General features: G+C 34.7%; 2 protein-coding genes across 3 annotated transcripts; one reads left to right on the plus strand and one right to left on the minus strand.

The window, feature by feature from the left end:
- Positions 1-21: 21 nt before the first annotated feature.
- On the plus strand, positions 22-4,190 carry LOC109812488 (uncharacterized). The gene is made up of 8 exons (XM_020376466.2): positions 22-266; positions 979-1,123; positions 1,228-1,396; positions 1,984-2,254; positions 2,555-2,820; positions 2,925-3,140; positions 3,240-3,342; positions 3,736-4,190. Exons 1-8 carry the CDS (start codon positions 116-118, stop codon positions 3,792-3,794), a joined length of 1,380 nt encoding a protein of 459 aa, XP_020232055.1. The 5' UTR covers positions 22-115; the 3' UTR covers positions 3,795-4,190.
- Positions 4,191-5,605: 1,415 nt separating this feature from the next.
- Positions 5,606-7,877, minus strand: LOC109812472 (uncharacterized). Of its 2 annotated transcripts, none has more exons than XM_020376446.3 (3): positions 7,679-7,877; positions 6,872-7,031; positions 5,606-6,043 (listed from the first exon to the last, which is right to left on the minus strand). In XM_020376446.3, exons 1-3 carry the CDS (start codon positions 7,776-7,778, stop codon positions 5,794-5,796), a joined length of 510 nt encoding a protein of 169 aa, XP_020232035.1. In that variant the 5' UTR covers positions 7,779-7,877; the 3' UTR covers positions 5,606-5,793. The 2 variants fall into 2 exon arrangements, 1 of the variants encoding a protein (XP_020232035.1); XR_014434650.1 differs by lacking the exon at positions 5,606-6,043 and adding an exon at positions 6,285-6,358 and having other exon boundaries at positions 7,679-7,875.
- Positions 7,878-14,478: the final 6,601 nt, after the last annotated feature.

Raw genomic sequence — 14,478 nt, forward strand, 5'->3', positions numbered from 1 at the left:
AGCCGGTGGCGCGAGGGTGGAGTGGCAGCAGAGGATAATAGCAGCGTTGGGAGGCAGTATATATAAGAGCAATGGGTGAAAGAGAGGCATAGAGAGAGTTGGGTGAGTGAGGAAAATGGAGTTGTTCTTCTACACGGTGTTCGGCGGTTTGGCCGCGGTGGTGGCAGCCATGGAACTCAGCAAGAACAACAAGGATCGAATCAACACATCTGGCGCATTCAATTCCTTCAAAAACAACTACCTCCTCGTCTATTCCCTCATGATGGGTACAGATCTCTCCCTCCTCTCTCAGATCTCGCTCGATCTCTTCCTCATTGCGCTCGATCTGCCTTTTCTTTCTTTCTCAATTTCACCACTCCTTATTATCGCCATATTTTCATTTCTCTTTTTAGTTTCTCGCTGCTCTCTATTCTTCATTTTTTATTTCGTGTTTGTTTGTTTGTCTGCTTGTTGTTTCTCGCTGCCTTACGCCATGTTTGCTTTTGAAATTGAAAGGGTTCGACGCGATCTCGACCGATGAATGGTGACTGTAGTGACGTGTCGGTGTCTTTTGTTATTGGATTTCTGTTTTTTTTTTTTTTTTTTTTTTTTTTTAAGGTAGATGAGTGCGATGCAATTTGCTTGTGTGTGGTATTCATTATGTTTTACTCAACTCACTTTTTTTGTTTAGACTTGGTTATTATTATATTGGTTTTTCGAATAACTATAATGTTTGTTGAGATCATATTTGAGAGGAAATTAAAAGGGTTGATTCATTGGATTCGTTTTAGTTTACGTGTTTATCTGATTTTAGTAGCATTTTTCATCGAATCTGAGGACAGTGTTGTTGGTGAATGTATTGGGCAATGGAAATTGTTATCGGAGATGGGTCTTGCATTCGCGTGTGTGATCGTGCTATTGTGAAAATGTCAAATTGGGATTGGAGTTAATGTTTTTGGGTTTTCGAAATATAATGGTTTGTTGTTTGTATGGTTGTAGCTGGAGATTGGCTGCAAGGTCCATATGTTTACTACCTTTACAGTACATATGGATATGGGAAAGGGGACATAGGACAACTGTTCATTGCTGGTTTTGGATCTTCCATGCTCTTTGGAACAATTGTGGGATCTCTAGCTGACAAACAGTGAGATGTCTTTTCGTTCTTTTTTTATTTTTTTTATTTCTCCTTGCTGCATATCTGTTATATAATTTTTCAGGGTCTCATGCTTCTTACTACCCTGTAATCAGAGGCCGGAAGAGGGCTTGTGTGACTTACTGCATAACCTACATTTTGAGCTGCATCACCAAGCATTCTCCTCAATACAAAGTCCTCATGTTGGGCCGTGTTTTGGGAGGTATTGCTACTTCACTTCTGTTTTCAGCATTTGAATCGTGGCTTGTTGCTGAGCACTTCAAGGTGAGCAATGATTAATTGTTTTTAAAAGTTATCTTCTGTTTGTTTGTTACGAATATTTCCTTTGGATATGCTGATTTAAGACATACAGGAAGTGCCTTGCTATTTGGAGGCAGTCATTGATTGACTTGTGAATATTACAAGATTTTTCTCTGTATTTGGAGGGTATAGATGACTTGAATTATACTGTGTAATTTTAACTGTCATAGGAACAAGAGTGGCATTTATGTCCTCAAAATGATAATGATTATTTAGCTTGATGGTTTTGGACTGACATTCCAAATTGGGCTAGTCTTGTATGTAGTACATACATTATACATTATATTAGAAACACTTCTTGGATGTCATTCTAAACAGAACTTGCCACTACTTCAATCCTACAACTAAATTTCAAAAAAGCAGTTAGAAAATGTATAATTATTTATAGATTTAGTGCAAATCTCTTGGTTCAGTATATCATATAAATATATTGATTGAGAAATTTGTATTTTTGTATTTATTGGATTCATTACATGTTTTTTGTCTTGATATTCTTGTTATTGTGTATTTATGATTCTGAATTGTCTCCTTTTTTAACATTAATTTGTCAGAGGGGCTTTGATCAACAATGGCTATCATTAACATTCTCAAAGGCTATATTTCTTGGAAATGGTCTTGTTGCTATTTTGGCTGGACTGTTTGGAAATGTCCTTGTTGATACGTTGTCTCTTGGACCTGTGGCCCCCTTTGATGCTGCTTCATGTTTTCTTGCTATTGGTATGGCCATCATACTATCTACATGGACAGAAAATTATGGGGATCCTTCAGATAACAAGGACTTGCTTACCCAATTCAGGGGTGCTGCCGTTGCCATTGCTTCTGGTAGATTTCTTACCTTAGAATTTATTTTCTCATTGTTTTTATACAATGGTTTTATTCTGTAAATTTGAACTTTGAAACTCTATGCACGATATTTATCTTTATAACAGTTTACTTGTAAAAAATGTGAACATTATTGTAACCAATAGTAGTTGTTAAAGCTACACTAAATGGAATTGATCAAGTAAATTTATGCTTTCACTTTTCTTATTCTTTCATCATTTATTTTATGCATCTCATCTTGTATTCCTGTTTATAGCATACTTCCCAAGTTCATTTTATACTGCATTCATTGTGCTTCAGATGAAAAAATAGCCTTGCTGGGTGCCATACAGTCTCTCTTTGAAGGTTCAATGTACACCTTTGTGTTTCTGTGGACTCCTGCATTGAGCCCAAATGATGAAGATATTCCCCATGGTTTTATTTTTGCAACATTCATGTTAGCTTCAATGTTGGGAAGCTCACTTGCATCTAAGTTGATGGCCCGCACATCACTCCGAGTAGAGAGCTATATGCAGATCGTTTTTGCAGTTTCATCTGCTTCTCTGATGCTTCCCATTCTGACCACTGTATGCCATTCTTCCAATATGCTCTTCTCCTCTTTCCTCCTAGTGTTCTGATTTATATATCTCACACCATTTTGCTATATTTTGTCTTGGTTTTTGTGGAACAGTTCTTGGTAGTTCCTTCCCAAGTGAAAGGTGGAAGCATCTCGTTTTCTGGTTGCGTTCAGCTTCTTGGCTTCTGTGCTTTTGAGAGTTGTGTTGGCATATTCTGGCCATCCATTATGAAGATGAGGTCTCAATACATTCCTGAGGAGGCCAGGAGCACCATCATGAACTTTTTCCGCATTCCTCTGAACATTTTTGTGTGTGTTGTGCTGTACAATGTATGTTACAGAATCTACTACATATAATACAATGCTTGATCTTAACAGTGCAATATTTTTTTATGTGCGTTTTTGACTAATTATGTATTTTCTGTGCAGGTTGATGCATTCCCTATCACTGTTATGTTTGGCATGTGCTCAATCTTCCTTTTGGTGGCTTGTTTCTTACAAAGGCGATTGATGGTTATTTCAGATAAGCCAAGTAAGACCCTCATACTGTTGATCTCTTGCTTAAGTTGATTTAGAAATATGACAGCAAAGGGCTCATGCCTTATTTGGGCTAATTTGCTGTGTTGCAATTTTATTTTATCTGGGAATTTCTGGTACACCTATGGCTTCATTGCTCCTGTCTGAGGCTGTTCTTGTAGATCACTGACAGTTCAGCGGAGCAAAACATTCTTGTGTGCAAGATGACAGCCTATTTTGGTTAAGTTGGCGTACTTGTTTTACCTTGAAAATGATTAGTCAACGTTCTCCTTCCTTTTCGTTTACAGGGCTCCAATACTTGCCCTGTGTATGTTATTTGGATTTTGGCATTACCCCTTTATAAAAGCGTTCTTACTTTGAGCTGGGATTATTTTTTTGTTTGAAACAGAAACAGAAGATTGGCAATTGAAGGATAGGGACGCCGAGTCAGAACCATTGACCCTTTAACTGGCTTTTGCGCAAGTTTTGCGGAGGCACTGAACTTCTGCTTCAGTCTTACTAATGCAGTTTATGTCTATGACTGTGTTCGATGCGATAAGAGTGAAGGTAAACCTGATGCTCACAAAGAGATGGGATTCAATTTCAAGCAACAAGCAGAAAGGACAAGTGGAGCAATTTTTTAAGTGTTTTTGGTATAAATATTGTAGTGCAGTAGATTTCTATTGGCTATTACTTGAGGAGAAATCTCCGTTTTGGTAGTTCTGATGGTATTCTTTTGGGGGCAGTATCTATGTTTGTCCCGTTGGGAATAGTATATATGCCATACTATTTCTTTCTTTGGATTTTAATTTTGTAATGAAATCGTACTCCATTCAATTAATGCATCCTTTTTATTTTCAGTTATTTTCCCTCAGATTATGGTTGTGCTTTTGTTAACGTTCAACTCATGAAAAGATGCTAAAATTTATTCATATTCACTTTCAACTGATTTGATTAAACCGGATACAAGATACAATAAGTTCACTAGAGGTTCTAGTAAGTATATAATAAGTATATAAGTAGAAGCAATCTTCATTTTACGATTTTAGAAGGTCATTTAATTTATTAAGATATTAGAAGATGCCCTATCTATGAGGGCGATATCTCATATCCAAGAGAATAGTTATGGCTGTCAAATCAGTGAGGAATTTGTTAACGGTTGCAGTGGAGGGAAGGGAATTGCTCCCATGTCTGGTCACGGCGTGGTCACGGCGTGGGACAGCTGTTCCCATTCCAATAGCACTTAATAACAACTGAGCCCACCAATTTAGATCTTCTTGACCACACACTTGCATTTTTGCTCTAGCAGTCTGCAGTCGGTTTCTCTTGTGTCTTCATCAGATGATTGATTGATGCAATGGACTCGCTTCCGAACCAACCGTGATTAGTTACGTTAGTTTTTGTCTTCCTATTTCTTCGATCTTTGGTGCTGAGGTAGTTGTGTTTACATCAGTCTTTGTCGGCATCAGTTACATCTATTTTATCCTTTGCAACAAAACGCGTTCCATTAGTGCCTACGCTCCGCTCAAAGAAAATGCCCAAAACATTTTGCATGCATAGATTGATATAAGTTCATCAATGGATCTAGCTCAATCTTTCTTCTTCTTTTTTTATGGTGAAAATGAATCTAGTTCAAATGGTTGATTAAAGTTTGCAAGTGTTATAATTTCTTTTTTTGGTATTAAATTCAAATTTTATAGATAGAAAGAAAATTGATACAAGTTCTTATTAGATTTAGGCATAAACATATTTTACGTTTAGTTGAATAACAATAAGAAAAGTAAAAGAATGGGTAAAACAGAGAGTATAGGTGAAACTGTAAAAGGACCTTAGGAGAAATTCTTCAATTTTCATTTTTTAAAGGAAAAAAGCAATTCTCCCTTTACTTTGCTTTGAGGACAAGATATTCTGAAGGACGGTAAGATAGTTGTCGTTCTTCCTTTGTTGGTCTCTTATGTGAGTCTCATTAGAACTCCGGAAGAAAAAAAATCTAATTTCAGATACTCTTTCTTTTCCTCTATTGCTTTATTCATTTCATTTATATTTTGAAAAGTCCATTTAAATAACTTGTTGATCTAGTTACCCAAATCAAATATCCACATACAAAAAGGTAAGAGACTTGCTATTAATATATATATATATATATATATAATTTCTTTGTCTCTTTTAAACAATGATATTGAACTTAACATTTCAATCCTAGCCTGATGGCACTAACACTTACATATGGCCCTCATGAATAATGATAACAGGATCATCAGATCAGATTATACAGCATATTGGCACAACAGTTTAAACAAACTTGTCACTTGTGAGAAAAAGGCTACAATCTCCAAATTATTGAAAGTGCTATAAAATAACTGAACACATTGTTTGATACAAATAAATAAATATATACGTGAAATAATGCTTAGATACAGAGAAGTTTTACGGTGAACTTCATTATTGGATTGAATACTAAACACGATCATATGACACGACTACGTTTTGCTTCAGCAGAAGCAACTTCCAAATCCCCAATGAAGAAAAGGATTTTGTCCAAAATTCCACGACTTGATCTCTCTTCAGCTAGAGAACTTTCTCCATTGAAGTTAAATTCTGAATGGCAGCTGTGAGCAGTTACTTTTTCCTGATTTTTTCTTGAACCTAAATATCTCTGTATCTCACCTTGGTGAACAAGATAGTAGTCACTGCCTTCTCTAATAATCTTCAAACCCCTATTTTGTGAAAAGATGAAAAAAAACTAATTCCCTTCAGATCATAGTCTAATCATTGTTTTAACAGACTTATTTGCTAATTCCAAAACAATCAATAATTTTTTGTTGAATAATAATGACTCATGTAAGAGCTATAAGCTATTTCCAGGTAAGTGGAATCCAACATCCATGTTGTAGCTGCATCTAGTAGCAACATTTTAAAAGTGGACTGGTCTAATTATTGGAAGAGGTTTAGTGTTAAAACCCAGATGTCGCTCTATCTCTCCTCGGTGAACAAGATAGTAGTCACTGCCTTCTTTAACAATCTTGAAACCCCTATTTTGTGAAAAGATGAAAACAAGTAATTCCCTTCAGATCAGTGTCAAACAATCATTGCTGCAAAAGATGTAGTATCAAGCATTTTTCTTTGACCCTATATGAACCAGTTTTCTAGTTCTTTGATCGGTTTTCCTCAAAGTTGGTTATGTGGTTTAGTTAGATCGGACACTAAACCGGTTCACTAGCTTTTTGGTCGGACCAACCGGTTCTGTTTTCAGAACGCATGTTATTAGCGGTTTAGAATGCATGTGAGGAACTATGCAAGGAGAAAGCAAAAACTCCTTTGACCATCATGGTCATGGCATTGACAAGATGAAACATTAGTGATGTCTGTATATGCATGCCCTTTAAGTGTATATTTTGATACCAGTTTAAAATTATGTTCAAACGTGTTTTAATGCAAAAATAAATAAATTCTGAGCATAACTTTTTTCAACCTCAGTTGAATTCAATTCAATTGGTTCCTAAACACGCTCCGAGAATCTCAGTGAAGTAAATTGAAGAACTTACACTCCAATTCGATCACAGCGATCTTGCACCTCATATACATGTTTCCATGATTTTGAACCCATAGGAGCATAAAAAGCAGCATGATCTCCTCCCCATCTCTTCTTAAAAAGGTTAGACCATAGAGCATCGTCTGAGGCCACGAACTTCCACCTCCTACTTACTGTACATATGCAACAAATTGTTAAATTCATGCCTTATCAAACACAAGTTAATAAAATTCTGAATCAAAAGAAAACTTAAATTAAAACTTGTCAAATTATACTATTTTTTGGGTGCGACTTATTCACCAAATCATCATTATCACTCAGTTGCCAATTACCAAATCCCTAATTCTAACTCAAATGTTTTCTCATGGGCATGATCTAAAAACTTTTGTTTGGATTCAATTGTATCTGTACAAGAAGAGGTAGACATCAAATGTCTAATTAAACATAAAATCACATAATTTTTTCAATTTCATCACTCATTAAAACAAAAAAAAACAAAAAATAAAGTTGAGCATTAAAAAACAGGAAATATCAACCAATGGCATGTCATGTGGCAAAATTGGCCAAGCCCCAATGATAAATGAAAGGAAGAATCAAGATGGAATCATTGAAATGATTCGGCAGAAGCTGAACAAACAAAATCAACCGAATTTAGAGGATGATCTCAGTTTCAGATCCAATTCAGACAGATAGAAAACAGAATACATAAACAAAAATAATTGAATTAAAGGAAGAGAATTCAGATCTAATATGAACATCTGAACAAATAAATTGGAAAATAAAAGAATGAAATGTTTAGAGAAAGTGTGGTGTGGGTGACCTTGTTGAGCAACAGCGAGATGCTGGTAATCCAAGAGACAGAAAATCTTCATATAGATCTCAAAAGGTAAGCTCTCCATTTTAGTTTTTGAGGATTTCATTTCAGAATCTAAACTCAGAAAATTTATGCAACCACAGTCCCAGGTTTTGTAAGGTCTTAATAATATTCATTCACTCATTCAATATCACTCATTTTATCTCAATAAATAAATAAATAAATATATATATATATATATATATATATATATATATACATATATATATATATATACCATATTCGCGCGTAGCTGTATTATCGCTACTCGCTCTATCTTATTTATCATCCATTAATGTCATCGCATTTAGAATATTTATATACGAGTATTTTACACTGCACCCACTATTTATTGAATTTTATTAACGTCTGTGTTTTTTTAAGTCAACGTTGGTCTTTAAATGTAAGTAAAATTTATAACTTTTTTTTCAATAATAATATTTTTATAAATAATAATTAATTTATTTTATTAAATAAAAATAAGTAAGAGACGAAAAGTTTAAATTAAAGAAAAATTATATAAAAAAATAATGGTTAAATTAAGGTGCATCATGTTTATTAATATAACATACTAAATTTCAAATTTTCAGTTTTTAAAATTTAATTAAAAATTAAAGTAAGTTACAAATTAAACTGAAATAAAATTAGATAATCAATATAAAAAATGGCACGTGACATAACGAAGAATATATAATCTTTAAAAGGATAAAATGTGTTCTAACTCTTTCAATTTTGATAACGATGCATTCACATTAGTTTTCAATTTTGAGTTAGAATTGATTCGCAACAAATTATATCATGTGTGTTAGATTAGATGTATTAAAAAAATAATGTGTAATTCCAAGCGTGTAGTTCAACGGTAGGGGTTGATCCACGCGCTTAAACAAGGTCAGGGATAGCGAGGAGATTAATCACGTCTGTCGTTGGTATTCCAGGGACGAAAAAAAAAATGATGTGTATTAATAACCGAATATATTGATTTATGTGAAAAATAAAAAATATATATATATATAAAACTGAATATGTTGATGAATTGATATAAAGTTTTTATTAATTAACAAGTGATTTTAATTATATAATATGATGTGTCTTATGTATGCATGAAATTGTGTTAATTATTTAAAAGAATTTAATTACTTTTTAGTTTTACACTATACTTACACAATAATCATATAGATTTTGTTTTTCACAAAAATAGATATAATCTCTAAAAATAAAAAATTACTATAAAGGACGTAGGTATCATTTGCTCCTACTTATTCAAATGTTGGTCAAATAACCTAGTACTCTTTTCTTGAATTTAAACTAAATGAAAATTTCTTAAAAACTCTTGTTCTCTAAGAATTTTGATCAACGGATGTGACCGTATTGTAAATTTAAGTCATTTCATTAGCATACGAAAGAACATTTTTGAAATAAATATTCAAATTCATCATATGAAGATAAGAAATATCTAGTTCAACCTCAAAGGCCCAAAAGAACTTTAAAAAAAAAATCCTCAAAAGAACTTAAGTATTTAATCTAAAAATATTAAAACAAAATTGACTATCAAAGATATGTCGATGTTCTAAGTTTATTTACATCTAAATATTAAAAGTTTAATTTTTATTTACTATTTATATATAGTTCTTTTTTTACTTTATTAAATAATTAGAAACCTAAGTGGGGTCCAAAATCCAGAATGTATTATATACCAAAAGAATTAATTATCTACATTTTGAAGTTATTAGGCCACGAAGAGTAATTATGTCAAGTTTGTTTATGTTATACGTAATAACATACTTCTAGTATAATTTAAATAAGGATTTTATTTTTTAAAACAATGAATACTAAAAAATATTACATGATTTTCTAGGGAAAAGAATCTCAATATAGTGAGAGAAAAAATGCTTTTAATAAAAACTTGGACCACCCGTGGAACTTTTCAGTAAAAAAGTGCTACTAACTTAAGAGCATCTCTAATGACAAATGTTTGGAGAGTTTCTTAGTCCAAGTAACAGATCCTTAAGGAAACTTACCATTGAAAGAGTCTTAGATAGCATCAAAGTTGCTTAAAATTTTACTTGAATGTTCAAATAGGAAGCAAAAGGCACAAATCCTCTGATCTGTGTATCTTCTTATATTATAAATGAAAAAGAGAGTATTACAAGAAAAGCTGCAAAGTCTAGAGACCTAAGCAATCATATCAAGCTAGAGTACAATAAGTAAAATATATTAAAATATTTAATAAACAGAAGAGGCTTTCTAAATAAGATATTCTAACACTCCCCCTCAAGCTGGTGCATATAGATTATATGCACTGAGCTTGGAACATAAAAATTGGATAAGAGGCCTCCTTAATGACTTAGTCATAACATCTGCAAGTTGTTCACTGGAATTGACAAATTCAGTACTGATTTCCTTGAACAGCAACTTCTCCCTCACAAAATGACATTCAACCTCTATGTGCTTGGTTCTCTCGTGAAATACTAGATTAGAAGCAATGTTAAGAGCGACTTGATTATCACAATGCAATCTCATTGGATGATCCTCACAAAACTTTAATTCTCGAATGAGTTGCTTAATCCATACAAATTCACAAGTAATTAAGGCCATAGCTCGATATTCAACTTCAGCATTATATTGAGCAACAACATTTTGTTTCTTACTCTTCCAAGAAATGAGATTTCCACCAAGGAATACACAATATCCAGTAGTAGAACATCTATCTATAGGACATCCTACCCAATCAGCATCACAATATCTAGAGATTCTACTGTCTCCGTTGTCCTCATACAGTAATCCTTGTCTTAGAACCTTTTTAATATATCTAAGAATACGTAGAACAACATTCCAATGATTGATATGTGGAGCCTGCATGAACTGGCTAACAATCCTTACTGCAAAAGAGAGATCAGGTCTTGTGATTCTAAGATAAATGAGTTTCCCAACCGATCTCCTATACTTTTATGGATCTGTAAACGGTTCACCTTGATCAGTCATTAACTTTTGGTTAGGATCCATAGGACTATCAATAGGTCTACAATCAATCATGCATGTTTCCTCCAAAATGTCCAAAGCATACTTCCTTTGAGAGATCACAATGCCTTCCTTTGACTGGGCAACCTCGATTCTAAGAAAATATTTTAGATGTCCCAGATCTTTGGTCTGAAAATGGCTAAACAAATGTTTCTTCAATTGAGATATTGTAGATACATCATTTCCTGTAATCACTATGTCATCCACATAAACAATCAAATAAACACATCTCCTAGGAGAAGTATGACAATAGAAAACTGAGTGGTCTACCTCACTTCTTTTAAGCCCAAAGTCCTATACAACATGACTAAATTTTCCAAACCAAGCTCGAGGAGATTGTTTGAGGCCATAAAGAGATCTTCACAATTTACAAACTAAACTAGACTCCCCCGAGCAACAAATCCAAGAGGTTGCTCCATGTAAATTTCCTCGTCCAAATCACCATGAAGAAAGACATTTTTAATGTCTAATTGGTGGAGAGGCCAATGACGAATAGCTGCCATAACAAGAAAGAGACGAACAGTAGGAATCTTGGCCACAAGAGAGAAAATGTCACTAAAGTCTAGGCCATAAATTTGAGTATACCCCTCTGCCACTAATTTGGCTTTGAGCCGATCAACTATACCATCAGGGCCAACTTTAATAGCATAAACCCATCTGCATCCAACTGGTCGTTTCCCATGAGGAAGTGGAACTAGCTCCCATGTACCACTATGCTCAAGAGCTTGCATTTCAGCAATCATGACTTCTCTCCATCCAAGATGACCAAGAGCCTCATGAACATTTTTAGGAATAGTAAGAGGAGATATAGAAGAGACAAAGGAGAAATACAAGGGAAATAATCGATGATAACTCAAAAAATTATAAGTAGGATGAGGGTTTCGAGTAAACTGAATACCTTTTCGAAGAGCAATAGGCCATTCAGAGTTATCAGCACTAGGATTCATAGTAGGGACATTTGATGGAGAAGGACATGAATTCGATGACTCTTCAGGTAATGTTGGATCAATTTGTTGTGTTCGACGTTGATATTTGACAAAAGGAGGTGGAGTAGCTTGAATAGGAGTAGTTGCGGGAATAATACACTAAGTAACCTCTTGGTTATGAAGTGAAATTTGAGGTAGAATGGAAACATGAGAACAAACTGGTAGCACTTGTATGGAAAGACAATCATGAGTGGTACATGAGAAAAATGGAGTTTGTTCAAAGACGGTAACATCTACAAACATGTATAATTTTCTAGTCTCTGGAGAGTAACACCTGTACCCTTTCTAAAGACGAGAATAACCTAAGAAAACACATTTAATAGCTCTAGCAGATAATTTATCCAAACCAGGAAAGACATTATGGACAAAACATGTACACCCAAAGACTCGAGGTGAGACATGAAACAAGGATTCCTTTGGATAAATACTGGAGTAAGGGATTTAATTTTCAAGGGAAGAAGAGGACATTCTGTTTATTAAAAAACAAGAAGTGAGAATTGCATCACCCCAATGATGTACAGGAACATTTGCATTGAGCATTAGGGTGCGTGCAGTCTCCACAAGGTGCCTATTTTTTCTTTCTTCTATTCCATTTTATTGGGATGCATGTGGACATGTATACTGATGTAAGACACCTTGTGAGGATAGGAAAGAGAATAATTTAGAAGAGAAATATTCTTTTGCATTGTCACTTCTAAAAATTTTAATTATTCTCCCAAATTGGTTTTTGATCTCATTGAAGAAAGACATAAAAATAGGCAAAAGCTCATAATGATCTTTCAATAAATATACCCAAGTACATCGAGAAAATTCATCAATAAATGTTACAAAATATCTAAAACCAAAATATGTTACACGACTTGGACCTCAAATATCAGAATGAATGATGGTGAAAATCTAGTTACATCTTTTATTAGTTTGCTTGGGAAAAGACAACCTAACATGTTTTCCTAATTGGCATGATTCACAACCTAACTCTTCTAAATTTTTAAGACTAGGAACCAAAAGTTTCAGCTTGGACAAACTTGGGTGACCCAAACGATCATGCAAGAGCTTGGGTGACAAAACAGCAACACAAGATACAGGTAGTTGCGTTTCAAAATAGTAGAGACCACTAGATTCATGTCCTGCACCAATCTTCCGACCCGTACCACGTTCCTGAATAACAAAAGATTTAGCATTAAATGTTACTGAACAATTTAAAGATTTGGTTAACTGACTTAAAGAGATTAAGTTGAAAGGACAATTAGGAATAAACAAAATACAATTTAGATTTAATGAGGGAGACAGAGAAACTTGACCGATTCCTTTGGAAGCAATTCTGGATCCATCTGCTAAGGTAATAAGGTGAGGTGATTTAAGTAGGGACATGGAAGAAAACAAAATTATTACTGGTCATGTGATCAGAGGCTCCTGAATCAATGATCCATGGACTTTGATTTGCAGTTAAATGAGAAACACATGTTGTAGAAATAGTAATGGTAGAGGAAGATTGACCTCGATTCATAGATTTTCATTGAAGATATTCTTGATAGTCATCTTCAAGGATCTTCATATCAGATTTTCCTAATTTCTCAGACTTGGACAGATTTGCTATCTTCTCTGGAAAACCATGAAGAGAATAACAATTATCTTGGGTATGACTCATCCTCTTGCAGTATGAACATTGGGGACAACCATTTCTGCCTCCTCGATTTCCATGACCACCTCTACCTCGACTAAAAACCATTGCAGAAGCTTTAACAATTCCCCCATAGTTTTCATTCTTCACTTTTGTAGGGACACGAAGAAGTCTAACTATTAGGCTGTCCATTGAAGGAATCTCGTGGCCAGTCAGAATCTGGTCACGAACATGATTGAAATTTGGGTGCAATGTTCTCAAGATCAGCACCATATATAGCCTATCAATTTTCTTATTTATTCCATCTAATGAATCATCTGTCAGGAACATTTTTAGTTCTTCTACAACAGCTTGGGCTTCAGCAATGTGAGACGTCATTTCATGATTAATTTGTTTCAAGGATGCTATTTTTTGAGCAACATCATACGATCGTTGAATATCGTTTGCATAAATATTTTGAGCCTTTTTTCCAAAAAGAACAAGTTTTGAATGAGTGTCCCCAAAATATTTGGCTCAACCGACTGCCACAACACAACACATAGTTGAAAATCAAGCTTCTTCCACTTAGCCCGAATTTCATCTGACCCGTCAGTGTCTTCCATTTCTAAGTGATCGTGGTACCCTTGACCAAGGAACCATAGTTTCACAGAGGCAGCCCATGATAAATAATGTTTTCCATTGAGCTTCTCCGTGGTTATGGTCAGAGTGTTAGAAATAGGCAAAATAGGACCTGGAGATGCCATAAGAAGAAAGCTCATGCACCAGGAATTAGAGAGAGAAGGACAACAGAAGAGAAACGTAAACCCATACCTTAAATAGTGGTCAAATCACAAATCTGAGTCCAGAAATAGGCTCAGAAGGCTCCGACAAACAAGGTAGTGGCTGGATGTGGAGGTTTCGATGACCAAACAACGGCACGTGAACAGTACGTGCTTGACAGAACCGAAGAGAGAAGCAACATGTGAGAGCGCGTGAGAACTCCGATGATGCTGGAGTTGATAGGGATAGGTCGTGCTTAACGAGGTAGTGGCGAACGATGACGGTCAGCGACGAGCGACAACGAACAACAGAGCGGGATCAATCCCGCTCTGATATCGACTTGAATGTTCAAATAGGCATCAAAAGGCACAAATCCTATGATC

This window comes from Cajanus cajan, chromosome 6 (genome assembly GCF_000230855.2).
Source record: "Cajanus cajan strain Asha chromosome 6, NIPB_CcT2T_4, whole genome shotgun sequence".
NCBI lineage: Eukaryota > Viridiplantae > Streptophyta > Magnoliopsida > Fabales > Fabaceae > Cajanus > Cajanus cajan.

Bases quoted from the DNA above. Each gene is read 5' to 3' on its own strand.
- LOC109812488 (XM_020376466.2), top strand. From the start codon at position 116: ATGGAGTTGTTCTTCTACACGGTGTTCGGCGGTTTGGCCGCGGTGGTG. The intron at 1,124-1,227 runs GTGAGATGTCTT...CCCTGTAATCAG, and splicing joins GGATCTCTAGCTGACAAACA to AGGCCGGAAGAGGGCTTGTG. The intron at 3,141-3,239 runs GTATGTTACAGA...TTTTCTGTGCAG, and splicing joins TGTGTGTTGTGCTGTACAAT to GTTGATGCATTCCCTATCAC.
- LOC109812472 (XM_020376446.3), bottom strand. From the start codon at position 7,778: ATGAAATCCTCAAAAACTAAAATGGAGAGCTTACCTTTTGAGATCTAT. The intron at 7,032-7,678 runs GTCACCCACACC...GCATATGTACAG, and splicing joins TCTCGCTGTTGCTCAACAAG to TAAGTAGGAGGTGGAAGTTC. The intron at 6,044-6,871 runs GTAAGTTCTTCA...TTCACAAAATAG, and splicing joins CGCTGTGATCGAATTGGAGT to GGGTTTGAAGATTATTAGAG.